A 23,077-nucleotide genomic window follows, 5' to 3' on the forward strand; every position below is an offset into this window, starting at 1 on the left:
AATTAATTTTGTAACAGTTTCTCACGAACAACTTTTTACTCTGCATTTATGAAAAATTATGGCAACCGTTATTTTTTCACACCTTATAAATTGATCAGTAAAACCAAGATTACTGGAAAAAAAATACAAAGGAGTATAAAGAGGAAAACAAAATACAATTTATACAAATACTGATCACCCTTTTAGGTTATGATGGACCTAAAGTACTTCGTCTCCCATTTCCAGGGCAAACATGGCACATGCCAGCTTTAGAGATGTGGCAAGATCAACACCCACTACAGTTAAAAACTTCAAAAATCAGAGGTTTTCAAGTCATAATTCTCACAATTCAACAAATAGCAGTATACAAAGTCATTGTGTGCTGTCTGAGCACAAAAAAAATCCTGATTCATTCCTAAGCCATGTGTTTTATTATCGTCGTAGTCCCTGATCGCAGTGCATTACATACATATTTATCATTAAAAAAATATAACTTCTTAAAAAAATAAGACATCTCGCCCACTGTAAAGTTCACTTACAAGCTCAAACAGGATCTCCATCATACTCTTCAATACACAGGGTGAAACTTACTTACCTACCCAAAAGTTTATCCAGCTTTTTAAAGCCTTTTTTCTGAATAACCATTTGTTGTGGTTTGAGGGTTTTTTTGTTATTGCAGGCAATAACCATTTATGCCCAATAAAATACTTTCTGTAGTTAGAGGACAATAACAGAACTTAAGTCAGAAAAGAATACTTGGATGCTGGCCAAAGCTGAATATCTGCACTTTCTACATGTCTACATGACTCCAATATGAAAATACATTGGCCTATACAAACCACTCATTCAGAAACATGCAAATGAATGACTTGCAATTTTTTCATTCTGTAGCTAGAGCTGCCAGGGCTTAGCTTTTAATTAATTAGAATTTATACTAAGACATGCTCAGACAAAGGACAAACGATATGTGCACAAAAAATCAAAGAGAGAAGGCAAGAAGAAGATGGTATTCTAGGGATTTTGACATTCCTCAACCTAGTTTAAGAAAACAGAGTCCTTAATTCCACGATCGTATAGCTTGCACCAGCAAAGGCATACACATTTAACAGGACACAAACACATGAAAAGTGGACCTTGCAACTGTTTGACAAAACACAGCCATTTAAGTCTCACTTCTCTTTATTCTACTTGCGTAACACACTTTGGAGGAGTGGGCTTCACATCACCAAGCTATAGGCTCTGATCCTCTCAGTAATGAAAGGCTGTAAAGGTTTTAAGCCCTTTCTTGATTGAAAGAACAGAAAAAGGATCTTACTGACAGACTGTATCATCAAATAATCGAGACTCCAGGAGGACTAAAGCTGGAGAGATCTCCACATGCCATCACTCAGAGCCTAGCCTGCTATAGCAACTGGCAGTGTATTGGCCGTTACCTGAAGGGAATCTTGTGCCATATGGCTATTAGCTGTCAAGATTGCTTTTAAGACCCTCATGATGTTCTCTTTTCAAAGAGAGGCATAAAATCTCCTTGATTATCTGAAAGCCTACAAATACTTGTTCTGGAAAGATGTAAGAAGTTTACTGTTGAGCAAAAAAGTATATGACACTTAAAAATGCTCCTGCTTATTGCTCTGACTTTTAAGTATCATTTAAGGGATGCAGATCTTACATGCAAGACCCATTTTCCTGGAACATAGGTGCCAAATCCACATTTAGCAGTGAAATTCACTTCCCCAGTACCCACGAACAGCTCATAAATCTTGTAGGCAGCTTTAGGAAAAATTGGCTTCAAGGAATGACAAAGATGTCATTTATATCTTTCTTATACCAAAATTTATATAAAAATTATCTTTTGGATGGCAGCATGCAGGACTCCTCCTGACTCTCTTCTCTGGAAAAGAAAATTTAGGATCTTGGTAGCTGGCACATCTTGGCAAGTCCCACACTGCACAAGTACACAGTGGCAGGTATGCCTCACCTTTCTCAAAGGCTTTGAATTTGCTCAGGCCTTCAGGTCTCAAGCATTCTTGCAGCGTCAACTAAGACTAAGACGTTACTCCTTCCACTTTATAAGCAGCACCAGTTAGTCAAAGATAACTGGGCAGACAGACAAGCACATGAAGTATCTCCCAGAAAATCCTCTCTAAATTTTAAGGTAATTCTGAAGAACTAATGAAGTACAGGTACTTCACAGCTACTAAGGGCTGTTTAACACCATCCACCAGCAAGAAAGGAAAATTCTCTCACCTAGTTCATCCAAGATTTCACACTTTCTTCTAAGGAAGTCCATGCCCCAGGAGTCAAGCATTTTTCTCTTTTGTCATCAGAAGCAATCTAGACTCTTACAACGTTTTTAGAGCTCACACTGCAGCAAGCCATTCCTAATGCCATTTTGAGGAACAACACAATCTATGAAAGGGTAGTCTGTGGAAGTTTCAGAAAGACAAGGAAGGCAAAAGAAAGGCTGGAGGAACTGCTGCCTGCTTTAAGATCAGCCCAGAAGACCATACAGCCCGTTTATTTTGTGAATTATGGAGGATAGCATGAAAAAAGCCTGAAACAGCTCAAATAAGGAATAGGCATTCATATGAAGACATAGGACAGTTACATGTTTGCAATCAACCAGAACATATTGATATGGAGAAATAATGTGAAATGGGGATAATGGACATGGATTGTGATTGTATGTGTCTGCTTAAGGAATGTGGGTATGGTGACTAGTCATGGGTGCGGTGACAACTACAGTTTTGAGGAGACGCCTGCCCCTCTTCCTCTAACAAAGGGGAGACGGGGAGACGCCTGCCCCTCTTCCTCTAACAAAGGGGAGACGCCTGCCCTTCTTCTTCTAACAAAGGGGCTATTTAAAAGAGAATAAGAAAAGATGAGAGACATTCAAATGCTATCTAGAGGGAGGGAGTGCTAAGTCTCCTTGCTGGAAAAGATTGGGTGGTCACAATCACCTGAAGAAGATCGGGTGGTCACAAGGACATGAATCACCTGAAGAAGATCGGATGGTCACAAGGACATGAATCACCTACAAACCTGCAAGACCACCACATTCCAGGAAACGGACTGATAAGCTAATTAACATACGAAGCGGGGTTTAGGTAACAAATATGTATAGGCGTTAATTGAATATTCATTTGTTCATTGTATAAATGTGAGATGGTTCATCACTTCGGGTATGCACGCTTGTGGAGGAGCGATCCCCCGTGCATCTGCGCGCAATAAACATACCTACTTTATAACTTTCGAGTTATAGAGTCTAATTCCGCACGTCAATATAAAAAGAAACACATTTTTAATGTAACGTATCAATCAAAACTAGAAGGAGTCAGTGATTGCCTTATTTCATCATTACAAGGTTCAAACACTTCTCAGAAAAACCTGACACTTGTCAGTCTTTAAGACAGCAAGCAGAATACTGTTCTCCCATATCTGATGCAACAAAAAAACCTGTCATGCTACAGAAGTACAACATTTTTGTCATTCTAATACCCAAATCTTCCAGCTGGACCAAGAACGTAGTAGACTGGGATTTCTGCTATCACAAAACCAGTCCAGAAATAGTTTTTTGTAGTTTTCCTGATAAATATTCCACTTGTATTTTCAGTTTCTTTAAATCAAAGCAGAAGAAAAAAATATATGCTTGTATGGATAGATCATATAAACGCATTCATGAAACCAAACATTAAAAAAAGGATAAAAAGGGAAGCTGGTACACAAACAGGAAAGCAGAAAAGCACAACAAAGTACATGAAGTTCATAGGAGTAACGGAACTACACAAATGGTTCCCAAATTACAATCTTAGTATGTATAATCATGAACAGAAAAGAGATTAATCAACCTCTCTGGTAGTCTATTATACCACAAATAAATTTATCCAGCCTTTTCTAACAAAACTTCCTAGACTTAAATCAAGTTTCTTCTACAATCAATTCCTTTGAATGACTAAAACCAACAAATTTTCAAACTTTCAAACTGTTATACATTTTACGATGTTCTGGAATCAGCTGCACCTTTGTATATGCAAAGTACTTGCTTTACTTCATTACTGATATACAAGCACCAACAGTAAAATATATTAAACATTATATGGACTCTGGGGAAAAAGAAAAAACCACTAGAGCTAACTCAGGATGAAGTTAGTATCCTCATTTATTATTCCACTGCAGCAACAAAAAACCCCAACAAACTCAAGAACGAAAAATGATTTAAAAGACAAGGTAGGCAGTAGAAAGATGGAGAGAGTTGTTACATCCTCTTCCTTTCTCTTTACCTCTTTACAGGCACAGCAAACTTCTACAGGTTACTAGGGCACACGGTCAACCAACCAGAGCTTTCAGGTGCCAAACTGGGGTACTTAAGAGACAAAAGATGTAAAAACCCCAAAATACTACTTGAATAGATCACCTATTTCTGAAAACCAGTCAGTGACAGTATCTCCCACTATCCTCCTTTCACTTTTAAGAGCAAGTCTGATTCAAGCCACAAGCACTGAGCATTTGATGAGTTACCACAGTAAACAAATATTTGCTTCTTTTGCCAGACTGCAGTACACTGAAGAGCAGGAACAACCACGTCTCTGCTCAAGTCCAGAGGTCTGACTGGCAATTAAAGGCTTCTTTCCACTATGTGCAAAACCTGTTTATTTCAGAAGAGGTGAAGACAATTACTTTGTCTCTCAATTCTTACTCTAATTAGGGTACTAGCCTCCATACCCTGAGCCTGAAATACTGAGCATTTCCTGGCCTGCACACAATATTCAGCGGACATACTTTGCATTCTTGTTATACTGAAAATTACAGGAAGGAAAATATTGACTGACTCTAAGCACTCCTGCAACTGCCCCACTGCCAGGGAATCTGAAAGGAGTAGTTTCTTCACAACTGTTTTCTGTGCTAATGATAGAATAAAAAATAGCAAACATAAAAAAAGAAGTCCAGCTGTTAACATTTTTACCTGCACTTAGCTGCATGGAAGAAGCTTATTTCGTAATAACATGAAAATAATATGGCAGTTTCAGGAACAAAGTTCTGGGGTTTTGTAAGAGAAGTAACAGGAAAAGAAACATTTAGCCTATTACAAACTATTTCCACTTCCAGATCTTGATTCAATCTTTTCATATCACTTTTATAGCTCTTCTATCATTAAGCATGAGGACTAAAATTACTGGAAAACTGCCAAGAGCTTCTAAGTTCAAGAGCTAGAATAACTGGTGTAAAAACTACGTGCAAACGGACAGATTACTGAGAAATAAAAGTGAAAACTATGCAAATAACAGCAAAGTGGCTCGCTATTACACATCCATGGAAGTAAAGAGACTTACATAATTGAGGCGCAACTATAAAATAACTGCAGGAGATTCACAAAACAATGCAAGGAAATCTAACTGGAAAAAACAACAATCTTGACCAGGACCCTATAAAGCACCTTTGCATCCCTAATGATCAAGATAAATACACTGAGTATAAACATGCTTTCCTTACCTCATAAGGCAGTTTATCAAAATACCCATTAGTTGGCCATTCCCTGAGGTTAACAATGCTGAACTGTTTATTAAGAGTGTCCATTCCACAGCCATACTTTTCTTCATCTTCATCTTCATCAATATCATTCATATCAATCATCGAAGTCTTAAGTGAAAGCACAGGCCTCTCTTTCACACCATGCAGTACTACTGCATCCAGTTCAGTGTAATAGTCTAGAAGAGAGCTGTTCACTTCCAGACGGATTAAGTTTGTGGGAAAGTTTATCTGTTTGATACAAGGTGTGAACTGCCGAGCCTGAGGACCATTCACCTTTGTAGGTGCCTCGGACCAAAGGATTTCCCATCTGTGAAAGAAAAATTGCACATACAGACAGCATAGCGATTAAAATCAAAGTTAGTAAAGCAATTCCTGAACACAGTAACAGGGCTTCTCTGTCAGAAGTATTTAACAAGTGAGAAACATGGTTGAAAAGACAGTGAAAATCATGTTTTCCTTAGATATGGTAAGTATCCTAAGGGTGAATTTAACTGGGCATACTATGACCTTAGCATATCTTCTCTGCATTGCTAACTAACAAAACAAGCTATATACTCAGTCACACATTTGTTAAGAGTACTGCTATTCATGCACAAGTTGTTTTTAACATCTTACATGTAAGGTAATCATAAGAAATGGATTGCAGATGTGTTCACAATGATGCTGTGTTAGTGTAAGTATGCAGGGAACAGCCTCGGCACATAATCCAAACATACAGTCAGCTGACCTCTTATTTCCCACAAAGGTTTTCACAAAAAAAGAAAAAACCCAAACCCACAGCTCAGACTCCTTAACATCAAACCTGATCGAATTGCAGCATTGCAAATTACAAAAAAAAAAAAAAAAAAAAAAGCAAGCAGCAAAACCCCAGAAACTTTACTTTATCTGTCTGGGCAAGCAAACTATTCCTTTTAAAAGTAATTCACTTTCAAATCACCAGAGAAATAAAATCTTCAAATCACTTTTGAAAGGGTCCTTTGCAAAAAATGTTAAAATGTCTACATTACTTTTAGTCCACTGACAGAAGGACGTTCAGAGCATGCATAGAACTTCCACAACTACACCCTTACTTTCACACACAGACCTCAAATCTCTTCCAGAAAATGACAGTGAAACCTACTGCCAACTGAGGAAGCTGGAGAATCAAGTCTTACAATCATTAGGTCTTCAGTGCTCCCAAACTTGCCAAAAGTTCGGAAACATGCTCTCTACATGGGTCCTCATCCAGTGAATGCATTTTAGAGTCCTTCAGTCACTGATGCCCACCTTTTTCTCCCTCGAGTCTAGTTAATTCCTAAAGAAGCAACCACTGCTGCTACTCCCTTCAACAGTATGCTTACAGTGATCTCTGCATCCTGTGTGCATAACCCAGGCACTTCCATATCTACCCCATCTCTTTCTGAGCACCCTAATTCCAGCTTCAAGGATTTCTCTCAGGCTGCTTGTCTCAGAAACACCGTATGTGCTTTCCAATTCCTCAGCACCTTGGCTTTCCCTGCCAGACACCACTACTCAGAAATTACAAGTATTCCTCTACACTGACATATACTACAGAACACACACACGGGGGTGTGTGGGGGTGTTATATATATATATAAAATTAAAAGTAAGTAAATAATCAAACATTCTTTGTTTTCTAGAACCAAATGCTTACACTTTGTTTATCATGACAAAAGACATATACAAGTACTTCCATCAAAACATAGCGCACAGTATAAATAAGGCTTAGAAGCTTGATATTTGCTACTATTTCAAGGATAGGAAAATTAATCTTTATTGGCTGAAACTGCCACGTCACAATGGACTTTTTGCGGTATGTGAGGATTAATTTTCCTATCCTCGAAATAGTAGCATATTTTCCTATCCTACACCATGCCATTCTCCACAGATACTTTATGGGAGGCCTGCAGAACTCTTATGTCAAAGGAGAGAAAAAAAAAAGTAATGAACTAAAAACAAGCAAGCAGGATTGGTGAATATATCGCACATCAGAAAGTACCAATGTAGGAGTGGACAACTCTACCCTAAGGTTAACAGTTCTTATAAGAGAGACTTACTACTAAGAGAAGATTTCATTCATTTAGGAAATGAACATCAGCTCATGGCAAAAAGGAACAGATGTAGTCCCACTGTCATGCCCTCTCACATAGGTCGATACCCTAAGCAAATACTTAATGTTAGCAATGCACATGACCTTTCTTGAACACATCCAGATCACCATCTAACATTTTGCTTAGACACTTTCATATACCTGCTCAGACTATCCTTAGGGAAACAAAAAGCTATTTTTTCACTAGTTTAGCACATGCCAGACCAACAACTTTTAACAGAATGTGTTTCAGTTATTGACTTCTCCTTTAGTGCCCTGGAGAAAGGCTTATCTAGCAGTAGCAGAACTCTGGAGGTCTAGCTTCATCAAATTGCAGAGCAATAACCTCATTCAGCAAGCAGTGTCTCTAGTTTCCGGTCTTTGTAATAAACTAGAGAGAAGGAAAGACACGTAGCATGACTTCACAATCTTGCGAAACTCCACATTATATATCAAGTGCTGATGAACCAGACCAGTGGCTATTTTCCACTGTCCTTGTCATACTGCTTTCTTTTCATCAATAGCCCACCAATCTAACTTTAAAGGACTCAGCTGTCAGTTTAACTGGAAAACCTCAAGTCTACCAGGTTGATTTGATGTTCTCTGCTTTTATGGTCTCTTCTTGTGTGTGGTGCCATCCCAATTGCTCTGAGTCAGGGATGGTGAATTCTTCCTGAGTATAAGCATACTCTGAATATACCCATTACTGCACTTGGAAGCTGTTTCTTCATCTACAATCAGCACTTTGACACTTAAATGGGCTACATGTAATCTGAAAGGGAGTGAAAACTCCACAGCTGGAAATGGATCAAAAAAGTCTAAATTACCAAGAGGCTTCACTAAGAACTGTATTTCTTCTGTTCTGGAGCATTTTTTGCTATAGTCACCCATTATGAAATCCTTCAGAAGACAGGTATTTTGACAGTCAGTCCTGGTTTGAGGGTGTGTTCCAAAATCAGCTTTCTTTCCTAACAAGGTTGCCTGCGTTTGTTCCAAGCTTAAGATTCTTGGTAAACTATTCAGCCCAAAGCAAAGAGAAATTGAATCCCAACAAATACCTGTAAAAACGTCAAAGGAATTTTCACACACACACACACCCACCCACCCCCCCCCCTCTGGCCAAGTTAATTAGGTAGCTCTCACAAAAATTAAGCAGAATCAGATCACTGAAGGTGGGACATTGTTTGTCCTCAAGTCTTGCAGATACACAGTAACAGCTGATCAAAGATGTTGCAATGACAGCGCTTTGATAAGGTTTCACCAGCAAGGCGTCAGAAAGCCTCAGTCTCTATACTGCCATGCAAAGCCTGAATGAGAAGTACGAACATCTGTATTATTTTCTCTACTGATTAATGGGAAAACTGAGTCCATTAAAGCTGAAAGGAAAAACTTAATTTTCTTTAGATTTCCCTCTACCTTATGAAGATAGCCAGGAACTCATTCTGCTCAAATTTCTGATGCTAAAAACTCAATATACCTATGTGATAAAAAATAAAAAAATAAAAAAATAATTCTCATTCTCCTTCCCTCACCGTGAAGGAAAACACAGTCCAGTGATTTTTAGGCTGAGGAACATACTTGCAAGGTTTGTGGCAAATGAGAGCACATATTTAATGTTTAATTTTTTGTTGGCCTAATGCTGTTGGAAAGCTTTTTAATGGCTAAGATGATCCCTGAGTAGACCTGATTACTTCTGAAGAAATTACATAAGAAAGATTCTTCATAGAAGTGGCTCCTAGGAAAAGTAACCAGATTTCTCTCCAGTGATACAAAACTATGCCTGCAATCTGCTGAGATTTCTTGCATTGTAAAATTGAGATTGGTGTAGAAAGCAAGTCTCACTCCATGTGATTCAATCACAAAAATTAAATTCCCTGTCCCAAAAAAACTTACAGCTGTGTTAAAAGCCAGAAGTGAAGTTTCATACAGAACAATGAGGAGAACATAAGGCAACTCAGAGAATATTATGACCACACATTTGCTGAAATGGCAACTTCTGCAACAATTATAATCATGATATGTGATTATAATACATCCCATCTGCACTTATCCAAGCAAGTGCTCAGTAAATAATCTTTAGGCTACAAGAAAACATCTCTTACCTGCTAACATGCCAGGGATGCTTTAGCCCACGATGTTCAACATAACCTGGAAAGTGCACCCCTGGCCACAGATGTTAAGTTGATAAATACAAAAGGCAAGGAAGACCGATCATGAGACCAGTATTGGAACCATTCTGTTCTAGGTGATAAGCAGAGTTCACAGCAGTCTAATACTATGGGGGAATACGCAGCAGATTTTCATTTCTACTTTGAGAGTTCAATTCTGGAATACCAGAAAGAGCAGACAGGACTCCCAAGAATGCTCAGGGCATTTTAAATACCAAAAGATATTTCAAATAACTGTCCTGTTATCCACATGAACTTTTTATGGGTTTCTCAGAAATGACTGTCCCACATGGACCCACAACTCATTCTTTTATGACAGTCATCTGGATGAGAAAAAGCTGTTCCCCTGCAGATGTCAAAGTAAGTTATAAGTAAGGATGCAAATGGTAGAATTCAAGTTGTGTGTTACACATAGGTGAGAAACAGCCCTGAAGGTCCCTTATCACACTCTAATGTGTTGATGGTATCAGCAGTGTTTTGGGTGCCTTCGTCTGAGATTCACAGGGAACAAAAGGTAAAGAACCATCTAAATGCTGCTCTATAAGCAACAGACTCACAATATTTACATTCAGTATACTGCCTTTCTGGTTTCATTCTATCAGAAGGGGGGATTTTTTTTTCCATCAAACTTTTGATCCCCATCCTGGCTGCCAGCAAACAAATCTGCACAATTCCCACCCAGATTGGCATTGTACTGCCTAAATACAATGAACTTCCCAACGGAAGGAGAGGGAGCCTTTTACTTTGCCCATCTTCCTTAGCCTGCTCCTCTGGCTGCAGCGCTTCTGCCTCTACAGGATTCAAGACCTTCAGAAAGAGAAAGGCTTTGCATCCAGCAAACACAGCTATGTTGGGAAATATTGAGCCAAGCCGTTCATCTACAAATCAAACTCTGAATTTTGCTCAAAAGAGCATCTAGCAAAATTCTAAACAACATGGAGAAATTAAATTAAATAGCAATAAATGGTGGGAACACACAAAGCAGAATGGAACTGCTCCCAGTCAAATAACCATGCTATCTCACCTGTGATAAATCACCTAACCAGTATTACACTTTATCTACAGAAAATAAGAAAAAAATAATCCCCAAACAATCTCCAACCCACTAATGAAGCAATCATTCCACTGCAGTAAGGTTATATGCTGTGAAACATCACCCAAGTATGGGCACACATCCCAAACTAGTTAGGAATCTCTGGTTTTGAGCTTTTATAAAAAGCACAAGTGGTGTCACTGTAACGTACATGAGATAAGAGAAACTGTCAAATTAAGTTAAAAAAAGACCATGACAGAAGAACATGGACGAATTTTTTTCTTTTATATACTAAATCTAAAACACAGAGTTATTTTTGTTAAAGGAAAAAGTTGAAAAACTTCTGAAAAATTATTTTTGACTTGAAAGCTCCCATTTAAACACACACAAACACTTCCTGTCTGACAGCAGCTAACTATTAGGTGCATCAAAATGTTTCAAAAGGGCTAAGCACTAAAGAAGCCATTATGGAATCACCAATAGTAAGCCTTCTGGTTAAATGAGGAGGAAAAAGAAACAGGAAAGAAAACATTTTCCCCATCACAGGAGCTAGCTATATCTTATTCTTCAATCTAATACACTAGGAGAAACAAAGAAAATTGTCTTGGTTGCGTTCAGCTCACATCACTACCACAAGCAGTGTCCTCATCACACCTGTGCAAAACCCTGCCTCTTCCACTGACTGAGGGACTCATCGTTCTCACCAAACTCTTAAGTACACAGAATGTGCACAACAGTCAAAAATCAAGGCTACACCAGTGTAATAACCCCAGCACAACACAATACAAAAAAGGGAGGTATTTCTTCACCACATAAACCCAGAAACTATAGGCTACGATGTTCCCATTATCTCTAATTATTAATTTTTGTTTGGATTTTCTGCACTCAGATAATTCCTGTAACAAATTTGTACATGGATACTAACATATGTTAGTATGGATTTAAGAAATTACCAAACAGTTCTCACCAGCCAAGGTGTGAGTGGCACTAATGAAAAGCATAAAAGGTCTCCGTGTGTAAAGACAGCAGTTTCTCTGACTTTTATGGTTTTAAAAATTGTTTTATGCAGAAGAGAGCAATGTAGTGTCTTCTGTGTTTAAAGCAGCAAAATATATGAGAGGACAGAGAATCCTCAAATTGCTGAAAGCTGGCTAAACCATAATGGAAAAAACTTCAAATTAACTGTCATGTTTTAAGCATTAGAATTATTAAAGAACAATTACATTCCATTCTGAAAAATAAATGCTTATTCCCATTCCATGAGAAGCCGACCCCAGCTCTAAAAAACCTCTAAATAAAGCCGATCTGAGATAGTGTCACACAAAGCTGTAACTGATAGCAATATTCAATGCACCAGTAAGAGAGGAACATGGCTACAGACCTTTTTCTGAACACCTGCATGAAAGAATGACTTATGCAAGTGAAGCATGAAGTGTGCAACTTAGCAACACATTGGCCAAATATGTGGGCTATAGCCATTTTTCAAGAACATATAAAGTCCTTTTCATCAAGGACTGCAATACACCAAGTCCTTACAGAGCCTCTTGTAGGTTAGAAGCTTTTGCACACAGCGGTTTTGGATGAGCCCATGTTTTAAATACTAAACAAAGTGAAAAAAGATTACTCAGCTGGACAAGTATAATCCACTAAGCATAACATTTAAACAAGTCTCAACAGACTTTCTCCCAACAGTTTCGACTCCACCATTAATTTGGCCTTCTTTTTATATCAAAGTCAGAACTCGTGAAAAGGAACCTTTCTAATGACCTGCCCTTTTTCACTGGTGTTCAGAAAGAAACAGTTCCAGAGTCAGCAGATAAAATAAAGCAGCACTTTAAGGATTTTAGGTAATAAGGTGATTTAAACTTGAGCATCAAAATAGAAAACAAGGTTCTCAGTGCCCTTTGAGTAACTGAGCCATGGCCTTTTTTAACAGAAGAAAATTGTATGACAGTTCAGGTCCAAAACGTCAGTTAAACACAGAATCACCTAAGATTATCAGCAGCATTCCACCTTCAAAAAATAATTCTTAGTTGACATCTCAGATAATTTTTGTAAGTGAAAACAAGGGACCAAGAACTGAAGCAGAAAAGAGGCTGTGTTCTTGCAACTCTTTATATTTCCCTCATAAAGGTGAGCAAAGGAACAGAGAAAAAAAAAGCTGCACACCTCATGTGGAGAAACAGTTCCTTCATCTTCCCTTCAAGACACCATGTGTAACATGTTTGTCTCTTTCAGAAGAACGGAGACAAACCATATGTGTAGTTCTGAACGGACAAATCTGGCTGAGGGAAGGTAAGCCAAAAGAAAAAAAGAAGTCCCTCTAAAACTTCTCTATCATCAAGACTGGCAAATACTGAAGATGCAGCACAGGCAATTGGTTCTGAGCTCACTGAGAAAACTTTCTAAACAAAAACATTGTTAACCTAGGTAGGCAGAACAGAAGATTCTCCTGTCTACAAATTAAAAAGTAGGGTCCCATAGGAACGTCATCCTTTTTTATGAAGGGGAAGTCTGAGCTCTCACTCTGACCACACCCCAAGCACAGTCATAAAGCACATCTCAAAATTCTATATTAGTATTTTCACTTCCATCTTCTTTTAGCTCTCCAGACAATTTTTCCCTTTTTTTAGTGCACCTTAATAAGTAGCTCCTTCAGCTAACATTTCTTGAGCTTTCCTTCAACACTCCTTAGTATTTACACAAAACTAAAAAACCCCATATTGTTTTAAGAACCAAAACCTAACCATACATTCTTATAAAATATAGCATTAGCTTATTACTCCAAATTATCTTTGTATTACACTGCAGCACAATATTATTAGTCTAATGCAACCTTATCAACAGTTACAGAAATAATCTCTACATAAATCTGTGCTACATCATAAAATAAAAAAGTAAAATTTACGTCATAAAATAAAAAAATAAAGTGAAAGTTCAGAGTAATTGGCCAAAAGTCATCTCACATTAGGTTCTAAGTTCAAAAGTTTCAAAAGCTGCCTTCACCACATATCATCCTATAAATAAGTTCTAAATTACAGTGCCAAACACACTCCTGCTTAAGTTCCGCAGCCTATTATTGTTTGATCTATCACTGTTCCTTGAATGTGGATGTTTACTTTAGAGCTATACAGTATATACTCATTAGAGAGCTGTAAAACAAACAGCTGCACTAAACAACAGTAGATGACAGAATCCCACAAAACATTAACTGGGAAATTTGATTATATAACATGACACTAGATTTTCTATGGGGTTTTGCATAAACATCAATGGCCTAGTATTAGGAAGCACAGGATATTAAGTTAGAGACCTAAAAGTATGCTTTTTAGCTATCTGTAACAGGCAGGTCAGGCAAAAAACATGCAGCATCCAAACTAACGCTGCTTATACCGCCAAAGTGTGCATTTTAAAATAATACAGTATTTGTCGGCATATTATTTTTCTACAGGATGCATTTTAAGTCATCTTTTATCAGTTCCTCTTCCTTTATGGGTTTGTTAGCATTTCATCTCTTTTTGACATATAGGGAATGCTTTGATTGCATATACTGATAGCTTTTTCTTATGTTTTTCCCCCGTTATGTGCTTTTACCTGCTCTTTCTCCTTCTCTGTTTCTATTTCCTCCTCACTAAGAGCTTCATACCTCATACACAGTGGTTTTCTTAATTATCTTACTATTCCCCAGGTCCCTATCTTCCTGCCCCGCCCCGCCCCCCAAGCTGGAATTTCATCAGGAGTTCTTACTATAAGGAAAACCAACAGGATCAAATCAGCTTCTTTTAGTCTATGAAGCAAATGTAAAAATGAAGTGCAGCTCACACCCTTCGATCAGACCAAAAACAAAGATCAGACAAATGGCATCACCTTTTGTCCAACTGTTCTGTGCTTCTGTTTTTGGCCTCATTTCCATATGAATAGTTATAGTGTCTGATTGTACTATACATACAACCTAAAGCATACAGAGAGAAGAAAGAGTTTATGGCTACATGAAGCAGGATGATACAGTAACTGTGAATCCTCAACCTCTTCTACACAACTTGCTTTTCTTATTGGAGAAACAGAACTGCCATTTCAAAAGTGATTTCTGTACATACATAATAATTACTGCTCATATGAATTCCAACACAGAAACTGTCATTATATAAATTAGATCTGATATTAGGATCTACATTAATTCCTACAAAAAAAATCCACATCTCTGAAGTTGCAATTAAACCACGTCACCACAGTTTTAAAAACATGCAGAAATAAAATGTTAGCGGGTCAGATACAAAACAGAGACATAGTAGGAAGTTTGCTAATCAGCATTACTTGTAGTATTTAATGTCTTTTAGGAAAGCATAAAGGAGAAAAAAAAATAATTACCTTACTTCAGCTGGTGGATTTTGTGAGTAAGGATTTGCAGAACATGCCAAAATCCTGACTACAGCTCCAGGATGATAAGTTTCCAGAATGTGCACCGCAGTGGGATAAACTGGTTCCTCAAAAGCGAGTTCCACATAGTCCTGGCTACAGAAGGTGGGTGGTGTCCTCTTGAACGGCATCCGAGCGCTAGGGCAACGATCCCACCAGGTCCCATAAGTTCGAAAGACAGCAGTCTGAGTAAAGTCACCGGAACTAGGGTACACATTTGGAATACCTGCTAAATTCCACATGGTATACGACATGCTGTTTTCACTACCATAGTGTGAGCTGAAATCCAACACTTCTTTGGCATACTGAACTATTTCAACATTGATAGGTAAGGCTCGGGTGTTTGATTCAATAGCCCTCCGGCTGTTCATTTCTCCTCTTGTTGCTGTCCTAGCTCGGCGCCGAAGGCACATATAGTAAAACATGCTCAGAACTGTTAACATGGGAAACACTGGTGACATCTAGATATGACTTAGGAAGATGTGAAAGGTCATGAGTCCTTTATAAGGTGCATTAACTGCTTGTGGTGTTTTGGAAAGGAGCTGATAAAACAATGAATAAACATAGTGAGCAGATAAAACATTCTTAGAAGGCAAACTGTACTCTTTCAAATATCCTCTTAAACAAAAAATACTGCTACTAAAATATTAATGAACTATTACATTTTATTTTAAGACATTTAGTTGGAGGCTACTAAGTGTGGCTTCCCATTTACTGTATTCAAAACAGAGAAGACTAAGAAGAAACATTAGCCAAAACTAGCCCTCGAGCACCAAAAAGACTAATGGTTAAATTCAGCATTATTTTCAGGGATTTATTAAAAGAAAAAAATCTTGCACTGACTTATGGAAACAAAATCAAGTATGAAATGAAATGTGGCCCTTGTAGTAAATAACTGTAGAAGAGCATCTGAAGGTACAGCTAAAATTATCTGTAGTTTCATTTTGAAATAGTTAAACTAGAACTGACTTTAAAACAAAGTACTCTGGTACCTAGTAACGCTGCAGCAGTATACAGCTCAACAAAACCTAAGTTACTTCACTGCTTTGTATTTTGCAGTAAGACTGCTCCCAGACCCAATTTATTTAATCTAAAGCTAGCTCAAGTATATCTATATCATCCTACAAACTGGAGAGCAAAAGCACCCTTCTAAGACAGCTCATATAGAAAGTTGGACAGCTACTCCAGCAAATTGTTCCCTATAATTTGTTCCCATAATTTGTGAATTTTTTTTCTAAGAGTGAGAAGAAAGAGTCGGGGCAGTTGATCTAGACCAAAAACTTAACCCATGGCTTCCTGTATCAGGGCACTAGCCTGAAACAGACTCACAAAAATACAGTCATTACCCCTTGAAGTTGTCCATGACAGCATTCACCAATGCTAGAGGGGTCACCAGCCTCCTGAAGGATGCTCAGAATTCATTAACAACATCACCTTCAAGTCAAGCAACAAAGTAAGTCTTCAAAAGAGTCCTGGGCATCAGAAGCAGAAGTCCCCACAGAAAGCATTTTCCTTCTAATAAGAGAAAATATTTTCATTTATGTAACAATTCAGTTAAACACAAAATGTACTAGATCTGCAATACTGCCAGGCCATCTAAAAAATAAACACAAAACATACTAATAATTAAGGATATTGATGTGTTTTATACAGTCTACATCACATCAGAAGTAAAACAAACAAGCAAGCAGGTTTAACAATTAGAAAAAGCCAAGGTAAAAGTAAGCCTCTTTAGTAAAGTCTTCTATTTACAATGAAGAAATATTTACAGCTGAATGCTGTCTTCAGCACACAAGTGCTGTATCATATTCCCTACTAATAAAGATCCTCTCACATATGCTTGTCCCATATTTATCAGCTGGTCTGTACCTGCATGACATAAACCATTAGATTTACTTACACACAGAAAAACATGGAACATACTCTCTGATTTCTGCCAGCAGTACACAACACACTTGGGCAATAACACCACACTCCAGAATTCACATCCTCCAGTATCACAAACTGTTTCTCACCAACTGGCCTTCTGATTAACTTGCTCACCAGCTTTACTAGGAAAGAATATGGAGTAATGCCCGTAACCCAATAGAGGCCAAAACAGGGATGACTAAGCATGTCTCAGAATAGAATACATGTTTCTTCAGCAGCCTGTACTGGAATTGCCAGTTAGTTTATCACAGGGTACATACTGTGGTAATCACTGAACCAACAGAGGCAACTTCTATTGCAGAACACGCATCAAACGACAACTAATGATGCCTCACATTGCTTGGCAGACAAACCACATATTTAATGTCTGCAATGGGTACAAGTAAGACCACACTTCATATAGAGTTTTTGGAAGCATAAGCTTAGAGTAGGGCCAAAAATTAAACAAATAGAGACGAATCAAAGTGACTTTTGTATGCCTCTATATAAATCCACTGTGCACATTTCTTGGACAAACTGCTTGTTTCCCATAGTCACAAAATGCTTGTACAAACCGCTCGCTCTCACTTGAACGCTGCCAACAGGGCAGCACTTGTGGTAACAGATAAGGACAGGCTGCACTATTTGACCCTCTCACTCGTGACAGCAAGAAAGTTTACTGAAGAAGTGTTCACTTCTCACTTTCTTGCCTCTTCTATTATTAGCTCTTTGTTCAGTTCCTGTCCTTCATTCAGTTTCACGTTGACATAGCTGTCAACAACATAAATTACTCCTGACATTCCATGCAGGAGGGAATGCATAAGATATGTTGGATTCGCTTCAAGCTCTCCTGGAATGCCAAAACCCAATAATGTCACATTTCCCCCAAACATCCTGTAGAACCACCTTTTAGAAAAGGCATTGTGGAAAAAGCAGCACAACCCCCAATCTCTCCTCCTTAAAAAAAACCCACCCAAAAGACCCAAAAGAAACAACTCCAAACTGAAAACTGTTATTTTATCTTTTCAGCATAGAGTTGCTTTAAGTTGCAAGTGAAGATTGCCAATACATTCTCCTTCTGGATTTTTCCCTCTTAAAAAGAAAAATCTATTTAGAGAATATGCCAACAGACATTAAACCCCAACAAGCTTACTCTGCTGTCAAGCCCTGGCATTACACATAGACCAGCATATACACCAGCTTCTATCTCAAAATTTCACCAATTAACACAGTTTGAAGGCTGCTCCATGGAAATTCTGGCTTTACAGAGCTCAATTTTAAGAGTCATTCAGCTGGGGCACTTCAATATCAGGTGCGAATCACTTATTTCACACAGGCATCCTACACAACTTCCTATCTGCACTGCAAACTCCAGGCTTCCTCTGGCCACAGCCCAGAGCTCTTACAGCACTGTTGTAAAAATCAGCTTGTCAAAGTGCAGCGTAACTGCTGCTCAGTTCAGAGCTGTACATCAGCTAGCTGCCCAGTTTAAGTCAGGTCCAACAAAGCAGATAATGGAAAATCTGCTGCATGATTTCAAGTTAGCAGAAACGTTAATATGGGTCATTCCCCCTCTACTGACTTGATGATTCATAAAGACTGCAAAAAACTGGTATCCCCAACGCTGATGGCACTTTGTCATTTTTGGCTGCCATTGGTAAACAGGCTCAAAAGTAAATAGGAAGAAACAGGGAAGAGCATCAGTTTTCCTAAAAATGTGTTAGTCTCAATAATACAAGTGGAGGTAAATTACTTTTAAAGAGTTAAACATAGGATTTAGTAGTTTATAACAAGTATGAGGAAACGAAACTATTATAAAAGAAGGATAAATAAGCATTAGGACTACAAAACAAATAGTAACTCTTAGCATTTTAGAAGAAGCATTAAGAATTGTGTGAAGTTAAAAGACCAATGAAAAATTGCTCAGGAGGTTAAAGGATAATAAGCTACTGAAAGAACTACATTAAACACAGATCAGTAGGGCCAGATCATATAGAGAGATTTTTTTCAGGAACTACCACAGGTCAAGCTGATTTCCAACTAAAAGGATTTGACTTTTTTTTTTTTCCAAAAAAAAAAATTAAAAAAAGGAAAAAGGCAGACTCAGGCCTATGCAAAGCATCATGATAAACACCTCTGGAGCACAGTTGTTCATGTAATGTGAAGTTTACGTGGAAAACTCCTCCTTCCCCCAAACTGCTGAATTATTTTTAAGAGATTCTATGCAACTTGCAACTATATATATAAGCCTATGCAATTATACCTTCCAATCTCTGCCACCACGTTTGGCCTGTTGTATATTATTCATTTTCTTTTGTACAGGCATAATTATGCCAAACTGAAGCTTAATAAAGGTTTCTTTAAAACTTTACCTTATTGTCCTCCTCCCAAGCAGCAGCCTTTCTTTCATATAAGAATTTTTTTTCTGTCCAGATATCATTAAATGGACTAATATGGTGCTAACACCAGGATCTTCAGCAACCACCACAGATGGCGTTAACTGTTTGTTTAGAAACAAAAAGCAATATGCTATGAACATACAGTGATGTTGTGAGGTGTTGCCCTATGCCTACATGCCCATTTTGCACTTCCAGGCTGGATCCCATCCCCAGCCTCTCTGGGGGCTGCCTGAGCTGTGCCCCCACCCCATCTCATGACCCACACAGACCCATCTCTCTCTGTTTCACAACCACCTCTCAAGCTAGCACTGCTGGGGAGCCAGATGAGTCCTGGGACTCATCCAGCCCGACACCAACCACTGCTGCAAGCAAGTGTAGTTTTCAGTCTGTTCATCACCCCAAACCAAATCACTGCCAGACACCATGAAGTCTGGCTCAAGGATGCAATGAAACTACAAGAGCCCCAAGTCAGACCAGCTCAAAGAGCCATGGAAATGCTAACTCTGCTTTTACAAGACAGACAGGACTTCAGAGAACCAGACTGGACTAGACCTGGAATAAAACTTTTGTAAGAGAGAGAGATATGCTACTTTCTTTCAAAATACATTAGAGCCCAACATATTATTTATAATCTCTCATATTCAGTCCATTATTTAATTGACAACTATCTCAATTATACAAATTCCCTTTTTCTATTATGATTAAGCGTTCTTCCCTTTCTGTACGTATAGCATGAAATCTTCTAAGACTGTAATTCACCATTTCCTTCTTTCCAACACAACTAACCTTGATAAAGGAAAATGTCCTATACTTTCTGTACAGACTTTATGGGAAGAGGCATTAATTAAACTAAAGCATTCAAAACCCCTGGAACTCTTCAGTTTATTTTGCCTCTTTTTACAGGGACTTTATGTACAGAAATCTGTTTTTCAGCTTCCAAGCAATGCATCTTGTTAATGATTATTTTACCTATTCATTTTGGTTGTTTTTGCAAATGCAGCTCTCTAGTATTTACAATTCCATCCCATGAGAGCAGAAACAAGACAGTTACACAGTTATTTACCAACCAGAGTGCTGAGAAAAGGTGGGAAATACACAGAAAAATACTGGGGATTTGGAGGGGCTACAGGTGAAGGATGCGTGTAAAAACATAAAAAGTAACAAATATTAAGCAAAGAAAAAAATGAAAGACGGCATATTTAATCCCTGAGCTGCCCCTGGCAAAGCATGTGTTAAACGAAGAGTTCATACTACTTCAAGAGAGGCAAAGGCTGTATACAAGTCATGTGTACACCAGGTTTGATTTTTAAAGCCAGAGAGGTAGTAATTCCTCTTTATACCAGCTTTGCTTATCTCACACTTGGGAGTAGTGTGCAGACTTTTCTCTCATTTGACTATAAAAGAAACATCAACACTGACAAATTACAAAGAATGTATAAATGACAAAAACATTTGATTGTATTATCTCTGAAGAAAGATTAATGCAATATAATAAACGTGTCTTAAATAAGATGGTAAATAGGAAATCACTTATCTTTGTACATTAATGCACAGAGGGAATACTGGATCCTTTCGTTACAGGCTAAACCAGAGTATTTTTACCACAGGTTAGCATCTCTCACTATTAATTACCTAATTATACCAACATCTACACTCAACTTGCTGAAAACAGAGGCTAATATTAATTAAAAATTAGTAAGGTCTTACAGCATATTTTAAATTCAGGCCCCACTTGCTGTGTCTCTTCCTGTAATGTGTTCTCGCACTAAAACAGCCATTTTACACATTTGCAACTTGGAATTATCAGTTTGAAAAAAACCTGGAACATAATGACAATTCTATCTTTTTAAAAATCTCACTTGTGTTGCTGGCATGAGCATCAAAACATGCAAAACCCAAGAATTTCAGATTCCTTCACTGACTGCTTGCTCCTGCCTGCTAGGACCAAACTCATCGCGTGGTTTAGCATCGGAGTATAATGGAGACAGAAGTTCCTTAGGCATCTATTACACGCTCCAGGTCACTGCCCTGGCTTGTGGGGGTTGTCTTCACACACAACAGAAATTTTCTTATCAATATGGGTAAATCACCAGGTAGGCCCTTTTAAAAATGACTAATTTTACACAAAGCCTACAGTTACCAACACTAAAGCATGTCATTCTGACCAGCTGTGCTTCCAGCTACGGGGAAACTCTCCTCCTCACACCAACAATCATAATCATAAAAAAATTAAATATCCCCATTCAATACTACTTTCAATATGCAGTGCAAGTGCATTCGTCTTCTCATTTTTCTCTTCAGAAGTCGCACTACCTCTGCAGGCAGCCATACCCTGTGCAGCACTCACCGGCTGCCTCCTCACCTCACCGCGCCGTGGCCAGGCCCGCAGCTGCCGCCCGCCACCCGCGCAGACAGCACCCCCGGGCGCGCACCGCAACGCGGGGGATTAAACACCCCAGCTACGCCGCGGCCCGTCCTGCCGCGCTGTGAGGGGGCAATGGGGCAACACGGTGTAACTGGTGTGACGGAACAGGGACGGCGCGGCAGCCGGCACCCCGGGGCCGCCCCTCCCGCCGCGCTCCGCCTCCTCCCCCCCTCCCCCCCTCCCCCCCGCGGGGTTTCGCACCTCCCGAGCCCACACGCCCTCCGCCGGCAAGGCCCTTCCCCCGGGCAGGTCTGGCCCAGGCCCGCGGGCACCAGTGCGGCACCCCCAGCCTGAGGCCGTCGGCGCTGCCCGGTGCCGGCGCTGCCTTCCGGGTTCCCTCCCCGAGGCGCACACAGGAGCCCGCCCCGGCCCCGCCAACTACCGCCGGTGCAAGGTCCGGCCCCCGCCTCCGCCGAGCGGGTGGGCACGCACAGCCGGCCGCGCGGCACCGGCAGCTGCACTGGGCTGCTCCCGGGCCCGGCGCCGCGTTAACCGGCGGCGCTGCCAGGCCAGGCAGGGACGCCGAGGGGGGAACCCGGCACCTGCAACCCCACCGAGGCGACCCCCTCCCGCGGGTGCATCCCGAAGGGAGGGGCCCCGGTAGGCAGCGCGGCCCCCCCGCCCGAGCGGAGCCGCCACCCTACCCCGTCCGGAGGGCGGAGCAGCCCGGGCCGCGCGCCGCCGCCGCGCCAGGAGCCGCCGGAAGCCCCGCACGGCCGCGAGGGCGGGGCGCCGTGGGGGCGGGGCTGCGGGCTGCGCGTGCCCGCGCCTGAGCGTGGGGCGGGACGTTGCAGCCGTGGCGGGCGGCGGGTACCCCTCGACGGGAGCGGTGGGCTCGGCCCGGCCCGCCCCCCCCCGGCCGCGTGTTAACCGCAGAGCGAAGCGCAGGGCGGCGGGGGGTCATTGCTGCGTTACCGTTTGTGATTCGCTCCACTCGGCCTGTTGTCGTTCTACCTCTGCGGCTGCGAAGGGCTGCGGCGAGGCGCGCGCTGCGACCTCCTCTGGAAGCCCGCCTGCCCTTGGCAAGCCCCGGCCTGGTCTCTCCCAAAGACTTATGAACCCTAGTCCCAGCCCTAGCCCCAGCCCAGCCGGGTCATGCTTCCGAGTCCCCGGCATGTCATAAGGGCTGCC

The 23,077-nt window shown here is 40.2% G+C and overlaps 1 protein-coding gene across 9 annotated transcripts in view; it reads right to left on the minus strand.

Annotated features, from left to right (window-relative positions):
* FBXL4 (F-box and leucine rich repeat protein 4) overlaps window positions 1-22,674 on the minus strand; it is a 72,641-nt gene extending 49,967 nt beyond the window's left edge. The window contains exons 1-5 of one of the 9 annotated variants that reach the window (XM_055809635.1): window positions 22,591-22,663; window positions 19,495-19,622; window positions 16,561-16,729; window positions 15,167-15,756; window positions 5,470-5,815 (exon numbers count right to left, since the gene is read on the minus strand). In XM_055809635.1, coding sequence (XP_055665610.1) covers window positions 5,470-5,815; window positions 15,167-15,675 — 855 coding nt within the window. In that variant the 5' untranslated portion in view covers window positions 15,676-15,756; window positions 16,561-16,729; window positions 19,495-19,622; window positions 22,591-22,663. The other 8 variants (XM_055809636.1, XM_055809637.1, XM_055809638.1 and 5 more) reach the window with 8 other exon arrangements.
* Window positions 22,675-23,077: the final 403 nt, after the last annotated feature.

The sequence above is a fragment of the Falco peregrinus genome, chromosome 7 (genome assembly GCF_023634155.1).
Source record: "Falco peregrinus isolate bFalPer1 chromosome 7, bFalPer1.pri, whole genome shotgun sequence".
Lineage (NCBI taxonomy): Eukaryota > Metazoa > Chordata > Aves > Falconiformes > Falconidae > Falco > Falco peregrinus.